Source organism: Eubalaena glacialis, chromosome 1 (genome assembly GCF_028564815.1).
Source record: "Eubalaena glacialis isolate mEubGla1 chromosome 1, mEubGla1.1.hap2.+ XY, whole genome shotgun sequence".
NCBI classification, from domain to species: Eukaryota; Metazoa; Chordata; class Mammalia; order Artiodactyla; family Balaenidae; genus Eubalaena; species Eubalaena glacialis.
Genome location: NC_083716.1, coordinates 204504263 through 204518171, shown reverse-complemented (window position 1 = coordinate 204518171; position 13909 = coordinate 204504263). Strand labels below are relative to the sequence as shown.

Below are 13909 nucleotides of genomic sequence, written 5' to 3'. Positions count from 1 at the left end.
AGTTTGGGGTTCGGGTGGGGCGCCGCGGCCTGGACTTTCCAGGTGTACTTTTCATTACAAGGGGTTGGGGCAAACTGAGGGCGCAGATGTTGTGTCTGCCGGGCGCGTTTTTGTGTTGGGTGGTCCGGTTGTGCCCGGGGCCGGAGACCTGCCCCTGCCCCGCCGCATTCTGAACCCCAGGACTTGCGGCGACGTGTAAGGCCGGCTCCGGGACGCAGCGGACTGAACCGGCGCCGCAGGTTCGGGCTGCAGCCCACGCGGTGGCGCTGTCGGGAGAGGACGCCTCAGCTCAGGTCTGGGACACGGGTCTTGACCCGGGCTTGGGGGTGACGGGGCCGCGACGAAGAGTCGAGGCCGTGGGTTTCTTCGCCGCCACCTTGGGCCCGGGATTTGGAGATGGGACCGACCATCTTCTTCCTGGCTCAGTGTCTCCCGACAGAAAAAGCAGCGGGTCCGGAACGCGACTCTGGGCTCCCATCCCGGCCGCCCCGGCGTGGGGGCGGGGAGGTAGCGGCGGCTTCTTAGGTTTTTCGTTTTCTTTCCCCCTTTGCCTTGTTACCCCGAGGTTGAAAGTCGATTTCTATTTAAAACAACAACAACAACAACAACAAAAACCCAACTAGATTAGCAGGGCCATCGTTCTCTCGCTGCGCGGCTGCAGCAGGAGATCCAGCTCTTAAGCTCTTGGGTCTGAAAAAGAATGAAGGGATCCGGGAGCCCCGGGGGCGTTGTCCTGTGTCGCTGGAGTAGTGCTCGATGCCCGCAGGCCCTCCGCCCTCCCGGGCCTCCCGGCCCGCGGCCACGGCGAAAGCACACCCAGCGACTCCCCTTGGCTTCGAAACCTGTCCGCTGACTTTCCTTGCTCCGGGCAGTCAGTGCCCACCCCCGACGCCCTCTCCCATCCCCTACATGTGGGACCCTGGTGCCGAAAGCTCTCCGTCTTCGCCCGAGGCAGCTCTGGGGGCCGACCTTCGCGCGTTCCCTCCCGAGCTCTGGGCCTCTGCACTGTCTGTTCCCCTGACCCCCGACCTTCTGGCATCTTGGGTGTTCCGCTCACCGTCTAACGCGGACTAGTTGCTCACCACCTTTCCCCAATCAGCCATCTCCCTGGGACGCATCTCGCTGTCCGGGCTGCAGGGGCTCGTTCATTTGAGGATGGGAGCACGACCTCCACTGCCCCTGCCTTAGGCGGCCCGACGGTCTCCTCACCGCTCCGCCCCCGCCCAGGCCCCTGGAGCCCCTGGGGGAGCCAGGAGAAATTTATCTTTGACTGGCGCGGGCTGGGATTTGTACGGCTCTGATGCCAACGAGGAAGACGTGCGGATAACGAAGTAAGTGTCCCCCGCCCCTGCGCTCCGGCCAGTCCCCAGACGCCCCGGGGCAGCCTGGGAAAGGGCAGGAGCCCACCCTGGTCGATCGGTCCTTCTAGGCGCGTTCCCCACGGGGCATTCTGGCGCCGGACCCTTGTCCCCTCGGCGCATCCAATTTCCAATCCAAGCCCCGCGCAGTTATGCGGCCTGCGAAAATGTTGGTCACCCAGCTCTCCTCGGACAGTCAGTGGCGGAAATTGGCTTCAGAGCTGGTGTGGGCTTCAAGTGAAAGGAACGATTCCCTCCCGCCTCCTCTCGCCCCCAGCAGAGCAAGCCCCGGGCGGGGGGGTGGGGTGGGGGAGAGGCAGGCCCGCATGGGTTCCTAGGAGCCGTCAAAGGTTGTTGACGCTGGCCATTCCCATAGAATTTTCCTCCTGTGCTTGCGGCAGTGGAGGGAAAACGCGGCACAACTTTCCCGTGTTCTCTAAGATGCAGCGCACGGCCGGGAGGGCCTCTTGGGTGACCAGACCTGAAATCCTGGGAGCCTGGTGATAGATGCTGGGCACAGGCCACGGCGGCCCAGCAGAGAGCCAGGATCCCACGCCCAGCACCCGGCACCCTGCGCCGGGGCAGTCGGGCCTAGGCCGTCCCGCGCGGGCATCAGGGAAGGAAGGTTGGCCAGAGTCGACAGCTAGCACGGCACAAACCTCGGTGTCGAGAGACAGAAATCAAGAAATGTTGTCATTAAAAGTGCAGGCCATAAAATAAAGGAGAAGAAAGGCCTGACGAGAGATAGAGAGAAAAAGAACATGGAAATAAGAAAAAGCATATATACTTAAGCCCAGCGTATAAAGACCCGTTGATTTTTTAAAATAACAAATCTCTGTGTGATTATGAAAGACAGACGACCTTTGACTAAATGACATATGAAAAAAATTGGGAGTGGGGGAGGAAGGGGGGAAAAGTCTGAGTAGATTCCCGACAAAAACGTCAGTGAGAAGCAATCTGAGGTATAAAAATGTCCCCCAAAGTGAACTTTATGCTTTGAGCACCGGAGCAAACTATCATGTAATGCGCAAAAATGCGTTTGGGATCAAATTATTTTTTTAAAAAGTAATTAAAACCAATTCTTTTCTTGAGTGTGATTTTGTTTTAAAACTGTTTGGAAATAAGCCACTTGAGGAATATAAAACAAAACCAAGCAAAACTTTTGAATCATCATAATTTATTTACTGTTTTAAAAAGTAGAATATCCTAGCAAAAGGTAAAAATGTTATTTAAAATTTCTTATTGTCGAAATTAAACATGCTGGAAATAATCACTTACTTCAGTTGAAATAAGGTCAATACAAAAATTGTGCAGTAAAAAGCTTATGTAATTTGAAACAGAAAAGGCCTTCATTAGGGACAAAACTCAAGGGGGAAAAAAAAAAAAACCCATACCGGGCATATATCACAAAAATCCCTAAAATTCTTCCTTTTTAAATCGAAAGAAATTTGTAAAATTTCTAAACACATATCTCCAAACATTCAAAATACATTTCTGGTAATAATTCATAGTATTTGACATTTTCTTACGTTAAATGCAATTAAAATTTTTTGAGTTCTTTTGCCCCAAATGATAGATTTGTTCATTACCAAAAATGATCAAGAGTAAACTCCAATTAAGTGAAAAATCAATGAATTAAAAAGAGTGCAGAATCTGAAAACAAACTAGCCACAATGTACATTTAATTGTACTTAACTGTAAATTTTATTTAAATCGCCCGTCTCAGGGGTTTAATAATTTAGAATCAATAGTTCCTTTCAAAACATAATAAAATATTTACACTTTATAAAATATTAACCGATTAACAATACGGCTGTGTTGTTTATAAGAGTGTAACTGAAGTCCCCATAATCATGCTGTTGACATAAGCCTGTGAGGTTAGCGAAGTGATCCTTCGCAAAATGTAAATGAAGATCTTCAGACAGTGGTGTTTATAAAATAGCTCATTAATGACTTAAGATTGAATCGCTCCAACCATTCGCATCATCAGATATAATAATAGTGACGAATCAGACAGGAAAGATCCTGGCTAAACCATTTGCATTTTTTTCCAGAAGTACTGAAGTCCTAATATCACCAATTCTTCTAAGTTCCTGGACATTGATCCGGAGGAGGATTCTGCAGTTCAACACCAAGGTAAGGAAAGAAACAGCATTATTATCGTTGTTAAGGTATTAATAAGAAATGCGCCTTTTCCCCATTTTGAAAACGGGCTTAAACTTTTGACAGTGGTAGTAGTTGGCTTTTGCAACACCCTCTTCCCATTCCGACTTGATATTACAGATTTTAAAAAAAAGTTTGTCAGTCGAACTTACAGTTTGTTTCTTTGCAGCCCCAAACCTTTTAGCTACCACCACGAAGTTGGTTTGCTAGAGCCACTTTGTTCTCACAGACTCCGAATTGTGCGTTTTCTCTAACTCGTTCTTTTGGGGAGGTGGGAGGGGGATGAGGTTGTGGAGGGCACAGGGAAAAGCAAACGCAGCCTAAAACCCCCAGGCTGGCTCCCCGAAGCTTTGCTATCCATCTCGCTTCCTTTCTCCGCTCGGCTCCCACCGCCTCTCGGGTCGCCTCGCGCTCCTTTGGAACTTGGTGGGCGGCGACTGGGTGCGGGGTCCTTCGGATTCTGGGCTCTGAGACTTAGGCCGGGGGCAGGTTTCACTTCTGGGACCCTTTCTCTTCCAGAGTCTCCCCCGCCTCCCAGTTTCCTGCTTTTGAGGGGAGGCCAGGTGCACGCCGCGCGCCGGTTGGGTGCGGCGAGTGGACGGCGGCCTGGCCCCGGGTACACTGGGCTGACGCGGCTTCCCGCGGCGGGTGCACCCGACCGAGATTTCCATAATTGCCCCCCGAGCGCGTTTCCCGAGATCGAATTTAGTTTGGCCCTCTGGCGCCGCCGTAGACTCAGCCCTTCTTAAGGGAGACCGGCGGCTCTGGCGACGAGATGGTGGGGAGTCCTCGGGGTCCCAGGGGTTAGGAGGGAGAACCAAGGTGTGCGGGAGCGACTAGAGATACCGCCAGCTCAGGGGGCTTCATTGGCCTCAAGACGAGCGGGGACGCGTCCGCATTTTCCCGCTTCAGGTCGGGACCGCGAGTGTCAGCCGGCGCCCCCGGGGTCTCGCGGGGGCCGCGGCTCCTGCCCACGTGCTTTCTTTAAGGAGGTTCCGCGTCCAAGAGGGATCTTAGGGACAAAAGCGCGGCCAGAGCCCGGCCTGCTCGGCTAGCGCCCGGGCCACCTTAAATGAGCACCGCGGCTGGAGCCGGGCTACGGGCGACTGCGGCCGCGGGAGTCGGCAAAAGTTTGTGGCTCAGTTACGCCTTCGCGGGACCTGCTGGGGACGCCCCCGCACGGCCTCCCCCGGGATGGGGAGGCCGGGTCCCAACCGCACAGTTCTGACCGCGCTCTCAGCCTAGGGCCCGAGCGGCTTGGGATCCCAGGAGTCCCAGCCCAGCAGCCAGCAGACAGGGAGCCCCGCCGCCCTCGCTGCCACCGCGTCACGGCCTGCAGGCGGCCCGGGCTGCGCCGCTCGAGATGTCGCCGGCGCTGCGAGCGCTCCAGGGACGTCATCCAGGGATGCTCCCCGCCCTGCGACCCTCCTGCAGCCCCCTTCCCTGTGCCACCCGCCGCCCGGCGGGCAGTGCTGGTGCTCCTGCCATTCGGGACACCCGGGCTATTGTTCTGGACCCACGGCAGTGCCAGCTCTGAGGGAGAGTCGGCCTCCCTAGCGCGTGCGGCGGCGCGGTGGGCCCGGACGGCTGGCTCCGCACGGAGGGGGAGCTCGCAGGCACCGGGAAAAGTTGTTCGGAGGGGCGGAGGCGGTGCGTGGTGGGCGGAGGCGGTGGGTGGGGGAGGTGATAGCCCTCCTATCTCCAAAGTCGAAAGTACTCCGCGTAGTTAGCAGAACCCGGAGCCGAGGCAGCCGTGGTTGCCTCCTGCGCGTGGGTCTGTGCCTCCGCCGGTAGACGAGGCAACCAGCGCCTGCCTTGCCGCCGCCTCCGAGCCGGGACTAGTGCGCCTCAGGGCTGGGCGAGGCGGCCGCGCCCTGGACCCGCCGCGAGGAGGAGGAGGAGGACGAGACCCCGGGCCCCAGCTCCCGCCTGCACCCGGGCGCACCCACCCGCCAGCCGCGGCCACCGCCTCGCGCGGCACTCGGTTCCCTGCCATAGGTCCCCCGCCGCGCCGCGCGCGCGCGGTCCTCGCCACACCGCTCTCCCACCGCCGACTCTCTCCTTCCTTCCTTCTCCCTCCTCCCTGCTTCCCACCCGCCCCTCTCCAGTCCCTCTGCCTCCTCTGCAGCTCCGCCGCTGTTCGGTCGCCGGCCTCACAGCGATTGATTGATTGATGTTTAATTTCCTGCCAGGCGGGGCCCCCTCCCCCCGCAACCTCCCCGGCCCTCCTCCCCGCCCCCCCACTCTCCTCCTTCAATGCGGTGGACCAGTCTGGCTCGGGTTTAGATCTTTCCCCCCCAACCCCCATCCCGAAATAACCCAGAGACTTCCCCTACCCCCACCCCAAATTATTATTTTGAAGGCGCTAGATCTGGGGACGGAAAGGGGGAGGGGGAGAAATCGGAAACCGAGGACAACCCAAAAGGACTCACTTTGCCTGATGACTCAACGCAACTAATAATCATCTCCCTCTCACTGTGTCTCTCTCTGCGGCTTGTCAGTGAGTCCGGCTTCGGCTGCTGGCGGCGGCGGCCGAGAGGGGAGAGGCTGGAGGTGACAGCTTGGGCGGCCGCCGCTTTTCCTCCCGCGTGCGGTCCCAGGTCCCTGCGCCTTCTCGCTTCTCGGTGGCACCGGCCCTACGGCTCCGGCCGCGCCTCCTCGCGAGCTAGCAGCCTTGCGAAGCGGCAGCCCCGACCCGCCTCCGCCGCCTCCCAGTTTTCAGCCCTTTCTCGCCAGAACGGGTCTCCTTCCCGAAGGTGTGAAAAGGCTTTTTCAGCCTCCTTCTCTCTTCTCCCCTCCTCCGTCGCCTCCTCCCGCGCTCGCTCGGGTGTTCCTTTGGAGGAGCCCTCCTTTCCCTCTTCTCCTCCTCCCTCTACTCCCCCCACCCCCCATCATCATCATCATAACAACCATCGCCGCACTAAGAAGACACCCTGACCCAGGACCCTAAACGTTTGGACCTGGGAAAGAGGAAAGGGAAAGGAGTAAAGAGAAAGGAAGACTAGGAGAACACTGCAAGGCAAATCACCAGAAACTTTCCACCCTGGATTCTCTACTTTTGCTCCATGGACAGAGCCCCAGCCAGCCAAGTTACAGACAGACTGTGAGCAGTAAGTACTCAGGGCGAAGGCGCCCGCGCCAAGCTCGGGAGTTCGGGGAAGCCCCGGGTCCTGCTAAGTTCCCTCCCCGCAGCTCTCGCTCTGTTTGTTAGACAGCGCAGCCGAGGGAGTCCGGGCGGAACCTTCGCCCTCAGCCCTGGCGCTCCGTCTCTGCATCACTCGCATCTCTTCTCACCTCTCCTCTGCCACCCCCACCTTGTCTCCTTGAGCCGTGGCGACGCGGCTTCTCCCACGGCCAGAGCGCCCGCGAGGATTCCCAGCGCACTTTGTTGTGCCGGGTTCCTCCTGCTTCTTGGGGATGTCAGTGACAATGTGAGTGCCGTTTCATCAGGTGTTTCCTCCTCCGCCGCCGCCCCCCAAAAATCCGGGGGTGCCGAGATCTGCGGGTTCCGTGAGGAGCGCGCTGCCAGCCAGGCGACCCAGGAGAAAACTTTTTGGAGAGATTTTAAAATTGGGGTTGATGAAGGCTGCTCCCGCACCTAATAATTTAAATGCTTTTGCGTTTGTAATTTATGCGGAAGAGCATTTTAAAAAATCACTCAGGATCGGATGAAGATTAGAACGTTCCAAAATAATAACGATTGTAGACCCCGCTTGAGGTTATTCTGATGAATACCGCCAAGTGTTTTGGGATGCTTATTAATGTGGAATCAGGGTTGATTTTGTGCAGAGTGTGTGTGTGTCCCAGGACGTGCTCGGTAAAGGTAAAAAGCGGGGATTCAAGGGTCTTTTTGGCAGGCCTTTGCCTACTGCCCCGCGATTCAGAGCGCATTCTTCTTGTGGTTAATTTGTTTTCATATGGACTTACGTACACCCGCACCCACTCCTTGAGTGAGTGAGATGTCTTCTTAGGAAGTTCACTTCTTCCGCAACCCTGACCCCCCGACAGCAAGGTCGGCGCACCGGAGAACGGTTTATGTCAACCCTGTCCCATTGAATGGATTACTTCTGGGCGCCCTGGGCGGACTTCGTGACCCAGAGCTAACTTCTGGGAGCAGCGACTGGGCAGAGTCGCGGCACCCCAAGTTCTGGGTTTCCTTTGGGCCGCCCAGTGTAAGGTTGGGACCGGCTTCCCTGTTCGGGCCCCTCGGGCAGCGTGGGAGGAAGTTTGTGTGGCTTTGGTGCAGCGCTCTGCCACTGGCCTAAACGTCTATCACGTGTGTGAGCGGTTTTCCCTCTTTTTTTTCCCTCCCCCTTCCCCCCCCCCGCCCCCTCCCTAGGTCCCTGTGCATTTTATTGCGACCTGCCGGTGGGAACTTTGTCTCCGAGTCGGAGCAGCATGGAGCGGCGGAGCGAGAGCCCGTGTCTGCGGGACAGCCCCGACCGGCGGAGCGGCAGCCCCGACGTCAAGGGTCCTCCCCCGGTGAAGGTGGCCCGGCTGGAGCAGAACGGCAGCCCCATGGGAGCCCGCGGGAGGCCCAACGGCGCCGTGGCCAAGGCCGTGGGAGGTAACAGCCCGGAGCAGGGAGGCGCGCGCAGCCCGCGGCCGGGTGATAAAGGCCCGGGTGTCAGGGTTCAGGTTGATTAGGCGATGTCGCGGTGTAGGATTACAGGAAGTGAATTCCAGGTTGCCAAATAATGTCCTCGTCGCCTCTCCTCTGCAACTGGTAGCTTCATCTCGAGTTAAAACAAAGTGGTTTACCCGGAGGGTGGCATTTTTTGGGCACTTTGCCACTGTGTGCTGAGGTGTTGGCAGGTTTATGTCACAGCCAGCTAACTGTTTCTAGATTTTCCTAGAGAGCTTTTTAGTGATTTAACTCTTTTGCCTTGCCTCAGAGTATCTGCTGTAGGGATGGAGTTTAGGTGCGTTCGCTTTTATGGACTAATGTTTAATGCTCAGGTTAGTACAGGAGCAAGTGTTGGTGTTACTTTGTAGTTAGGACAGTGCTTCGAGACAAATGATTAACAACTGGGAATATTTCCAGCCACATTTCAAGTGGGAAATAAAGAATCACTACGAATCTGTCAGGCCCTTAGAGACTTTAATGCTACCGTTTTTTTAAAATAAAGTTTAAAGTCATATGCATTTGTAACTTTGTTATGAATTATAGCACAACAGGTAAAAATAGCATAGTAGTCTTATTGACTACGTGCTGTTTTTCTTTCTAAGAATTTAATATTACTTAAAATCTTTCGTAGTTTTTGCTACTTAAACAACCACTTTCTTTTAAAGTGGTTAGGGAAAGTAATTTTATAAAATAAAGATATGCAAGAAATTTAAACATTATTAAAATATTTTGAGGTTTACATGACATTTCCTTAGTTGTTTTTTAAATGTAAATGCACAGTTCTACATGGCATGCAGTTTTTTTTGTGTTTGACATAAATTACTAGTTTAATCTTTTTTTTTTTTTTTGCTTCTAAAGGTTTTTTTTTTCCCCCCTAATATTTTCAGTAGTAGCCTGTTTAATATAATTCTTATATTAGCCAGCCTGAAATGAAACAAAACCCTGGCAAAAGTTAGTGATAAATTCCCATGTTCTAAAGAGCCATAGTTTGTATTTCCAAGTAAAGCCTTAATTCGAAATATCCACTCCCTTTTAAAGACATTTTATAAACAGACAACAGACAATTTATAAAAGAACAGGTTTTTATTTTTACTTATTTTGCTATTACTATTTCTTCATGGTAGACATTCAAGATGGTTTGCCTTAGTTCCTTATATTACTCATCTCCCTTGAGAAGCACTCATTCTCTCAGTTTTAAAAGCTTTAACAAAATTATTTGACCATAGATTGTGGCTTATGTATCTTTCATTTTAGGGACTTGAAGATATACTTTAATGAAGCAAAAGAAAACTTGGTAGTTTTGTGACTCACTTTTTAGAAATAGTGTTTATTAATGTGTTGTCTTGAGAGTGAAGCAATAACTTTGGACTTTTCGGATCATTTTTTAGTATATGCATATAAGAAAGAAAAATATATGGTGAATATGGTGGGACCCAATGTGAGATGGTATGATAAGTGCTGGTAATGTTGGATTGAAAAACTTTTGGAAGTCCTTGGAGAGGATGTGTTCTCAAAGTGGCCTTATGCATTAAAGAAAAAAACCTGGGCTGAAATTTTGGTTTCTTTCTAAGCTCACTAAATTGAAAGAAGTCTCTAAACATTTTAGAATGTAATGGTTACCAATTGTGCTTCCCTACAAAAAGTTTTTTTTTCCCCTATATCTTACTGAAGGAAACTGCCTGATTTTGTTGACCCAGGGATACCCTCAGTGTAAAATAGTGGTTACTTTTCATATTTTCTGAGACTATAATTCATATTTGGCTACTTACCATAAATTTGATATAGACAAATATTATTAAGTCTTGGTGAGGAATAATAAATTTGTTTCGACAAGCTCGTATAGTCACTTTTTTCTGAGCTTTAACTTAATTTAGTAATATCAAAGGTCTTAGCTGTTTCCCAAACTGAAAATAAAGATGACATTATTTTGTCTCAGTAAGTACCATTTATGATACTTAACAGTAAAGTGGTTACAATAGTTTACCTATGGTGGATTTTTAAAGGTTTTTTTTAAAAGAAAGATTTTACTCGATAGATCTTAATAGATTGTTTGGAAAGATTTTAATTTAGAAAGCTTTCAAATATAACAACTTAGAACATAAAATTTCAATAGTACAGAGTTTTCTTATGAATGTTAATGATTATTTTGTGGGTTTAAGTTTATATAGTTTCCAAATGTACATTGAGACGTTAATAATTTTATTTCATTATGACTTTTAATCATGTATATAGACTGGAGAAAAGCAAAGCCTTTTTAAAAATGCACATTCTAAATTTTAAAAATGTTTAAAATATATTTCTATTTAGCGGTTCTTTTATAATTGAAATAAGTTTTTTTTTTTAGAACAGAGTAAATATAAAATAGATTATATTTCTATCACCCTACCTCCTTTTGTTTAAATTTTCTTTATGAAGCAATATAATAAGTATAGACAACTACAAAAATATTTGTAGCTCTGCATCATTTATTACCATTTTCAGATATACTGCAGTCTTGTCAATGTTGTAAAGATGGCTATAATAATATATATTTTAAAAATAGAGCTCAAAATTTGGGAGGATGTATTTGTCAATCTTTAGTGATTCTCTTTTTAAATGCTCTCCCTCTAAAAATAGGGGAAATCATTAAGTTAATTGGTTGCTCAATAAAATGTCAGTTTATCTTATGCTTCTGATAAATAGGTGAATAAATGCTTCTGAATGCATTGGTTGCCCTAATAAATTCTGTTGCTGTTATTCTACCTTTTTTAGAGAGAGAGAGAGTTTGCTATGTTTTTGATGAGAACTAAAAAAAAAAGAGAGAGACATAATTTTAGTGTCTGGATTTGACTGGATGAGGTGGTAGAAACACTGTCACAGTCTTCAGGGTTCTGTTTTAATAGGGGGCTTAAGAGTGTGTTGTTTACAATGTGGTTAGCTTTAGAAGACTATTAGAAAGTAGATCAATTTTGTTTTGTATTTCTAACACTTTGTAGGCTATATTTGCTCTTATCTAAGCAGTGCGTTTTAAAGCATGTATGTAATAAAATATAAGTGCTCAGATGTGTATGACAGTCAGCTTTTATAGAAGGTCCTGGAAAAAAAAAAAGGCTAATATCTCTTTAAAAAACATATGAAGGCTGGGAGAGAGTTTAGAGCAAGCAAGAGCACCATGGTGTTGACAGCTTTATATCCCTGCTGGGTAACATTCACTTACTAGAATTGGCGTCCTCTCTCAGCTAGTAATTCACTCCATAAGGATTTTGAAAAAGGATGATTAATGGTGGGGAAATTTATATTTGTGAAATTGTTGATTAAAACTTACAGATCTATTTGAAGATTTAGAAAAAGAAAAGATTATTAAAGATGATGAATATAAGAATCAGATGATCCTTTTACCACCATTAGCATAAGTACCTAAAATGTTCTGCTGTATGTAATGCTTCAGCCACACAACCTACAGCATAAAATGAAAGTGATGCCAATCAAGTTTCCAGAGGAAGCAAGGCATTCTGCTTTCCTCCTGGACTGCTGAAAGGCGCTGGCCAGTTGTGCTTTAATAGCAATAAATTACTGTGCTTCATTCATTGTTAACACAAGCATTTTCATTTTTTAATGTTTGGCTTAAAGAAGAACTTTTCAGACAGCTTTATTTAAACTGAATGAACAGCGCTTGAGTATACCAGATGGTGTATTTGCTGATAGGAGGCATTAAACATCAGAAATCTTTTTGATATTTTTCGTTTTCCTATGAATTTTGATGACTTTTTTTGTGTTAAATCTTCTAGAGTTCAAGGAAAAATGTTTAAACTCTGAGAATATCTTGATTTTTTTGAAAAAAATTAGCTTTTTTCGGAAAAATTAGTTTTTAAAATAACTTTAATTTTGTTGAAGAATTGTCTATTGAAGTTATCTTGTAACTCTTTGACTCGAAGTAAACCTATTCTTCTTGCTACCAGGCAGCCCTTTCAAGAACGTAACTGTCTTGTTGCAAGGGGAAAAAAATCATTATGCAATACACACTGATGTACTCAAATAGGGAAGCAAATGTGATCATGATTGTTGCGCAGGGCCTCATTTAGAGCTGAACACTGTCTACAACAACAGTTAGTTTAATTGTCTGCATGTGGAACATTTCCTTTTAGATAAGAGTAAAAGAAATGCAGTTCAGGTCAGGTGTAGTCACCATATGAGCAGTTGTAGAGAGATGTTTTACTTTTTGAAAGGAGGGCAGATATGAAAGAGTATAGATATTGACCTATTGAAATGTATAAAATATTTAGAAATTTGAAACGTATTGTCGACATAGGCGAAATGGAGAAAACTCATTAAATTCATTTTAACCTAGGATGTATACCATTATGCTTGTAGGGAAGACTCATGTTATTACTTTAAAAGTGAAAAGGTTGTATTTCGGTCTTGTACTCCACTTTTTTTTTTTTTTTTAAGGGTTTAAGATCTTTTAAATAGAATGAACTTTGGCTTTGGGGTCATCCAACAATCTAGCATGTCCTCTGTAGTTTTGCTGAGGTAGAAAAATAGCCCTCTCTGAAGTGTTTTCAGTCCTTGGCCTGTTATTAAAATAAAGATATACTTGGTTAAAAAAATATATGCAATGGAACATACACATTAAATAGAACATAGGGTATCCGCCCCTCAAAGTCTTGAGCATAATTTGATGTTTTGAGTAATTTTGGAAGCCTTATATTCCATCAGTAGAAACCCCACTGACCATTATATATTCAAGATCATCTGCAGTGAAATGTGTGTGTGTGTGTGTGTGTGTGTGTGTTAGAACTACATAGATGTCCCTTAAGACATCTGTTTTTTAACCACTGCAGACAATAAGCAGTATCCTCTTTTTTCAGGGGGTTGTGACTAAGAGTATCAGTCTGTACATATTAGATATCCTGTGTTAATTCTTTTCTCCTTGTGTGAATGTGTGTATATATTTTGCCTATCTATCTCTGTAGGGAGGGAAACAGACTAATCATAATTTATTAGATATCTAAGAATATTAATTTTGAGTTGTTTTAAGAATATGGAAATCAGTTTTATTCCAGGCAAGACACGGTAATTATTTGGTATATCTGACAAGGCGTATCTGGTAAGCAGTCAAATTTGGTGGTGCTACTTTGATAATTTAAAACTCTTTTTTTTTTTTTTTTTTAAGATTCAATGTGGAGAGAGTTTATATGATATATAAAAAAGACAAATTGACAGAGTTAGATGAATTTCAAATTGTATTATTTTCTTTGGTCTTTTTAGAGTTTTTAGGTTTCTTTTTTTTTTTTGACTGAAAATAAGGTAGAAAACTTTATGTTTCCAGTATAGAGCAAAATGACAATTTCTCATCACTAAAAAGTTTTTTATAACTAGTAATCTCACATTAGGTGCAAAAAATATGTACATAGTTTATTTCATTTCAAGAAGCCACACTTTATCTTACATAGCATGTAAATAAAGTTATTTATACTCTTTTACCTAATAAGTAGGCTTTTTTTTTTAACCTATGTAACTAATGTGTGGTAACATAGCTTTACTATCTTCCTTACATGAATGCTGAGATACAATGGCATTTTGGAACATATTTAAGGATGGAGCATTTGACAAAAGTTGTATGTGTAACAGTTTGTCAGTGGAAAGTGACAAGTGGGAAATGACAAATGAAATGTTGGCATCATCACTCTTTATTTTGATAAAAATGTCTCAATTTGCAGTGATATAATACTGTTTCATATTATTTCATGAGTTGTGCGAGATGCATAAGGGGAATTTAGAT

General features: G+C 46.8%; 1 protein-coding gene across 2 annotated transcripts in view; it reads left to right on the top strand.

Moving 5' to 3' along the window:
- Positions 1 to 238: 238 nt before the first annotated feature.
- Positions 239 to 13909, top strand: part of SATB2 (SATB homeobox 2) — a 189565-nt gene continuing 175894 nt past the window's right edge. The window contains exons 1-3 of one of the 2 annotated variants that reach the window (XM_061203725.1): positions 239 to 293; positions 3413 to 3494; positions 7861 to 8088. In XM_061203725.1, the coding sequence (XP_061059708.1) occupies positions 7920 to 8088 (169 nt within the window). In that variant the 5' untranslated portion in view covers positions 239 to 293; positions 3413 to 3494; positions 7861 to 7919. Of the gene's footprint in view, positions 294 to 3412; positions 3495 to 6552; positions 6632 to 7860; positions 8089 to 13909 lie in introns of those variants that run through there. The other variant, XM_061203719.1, reaches the window with a different exon arrangement.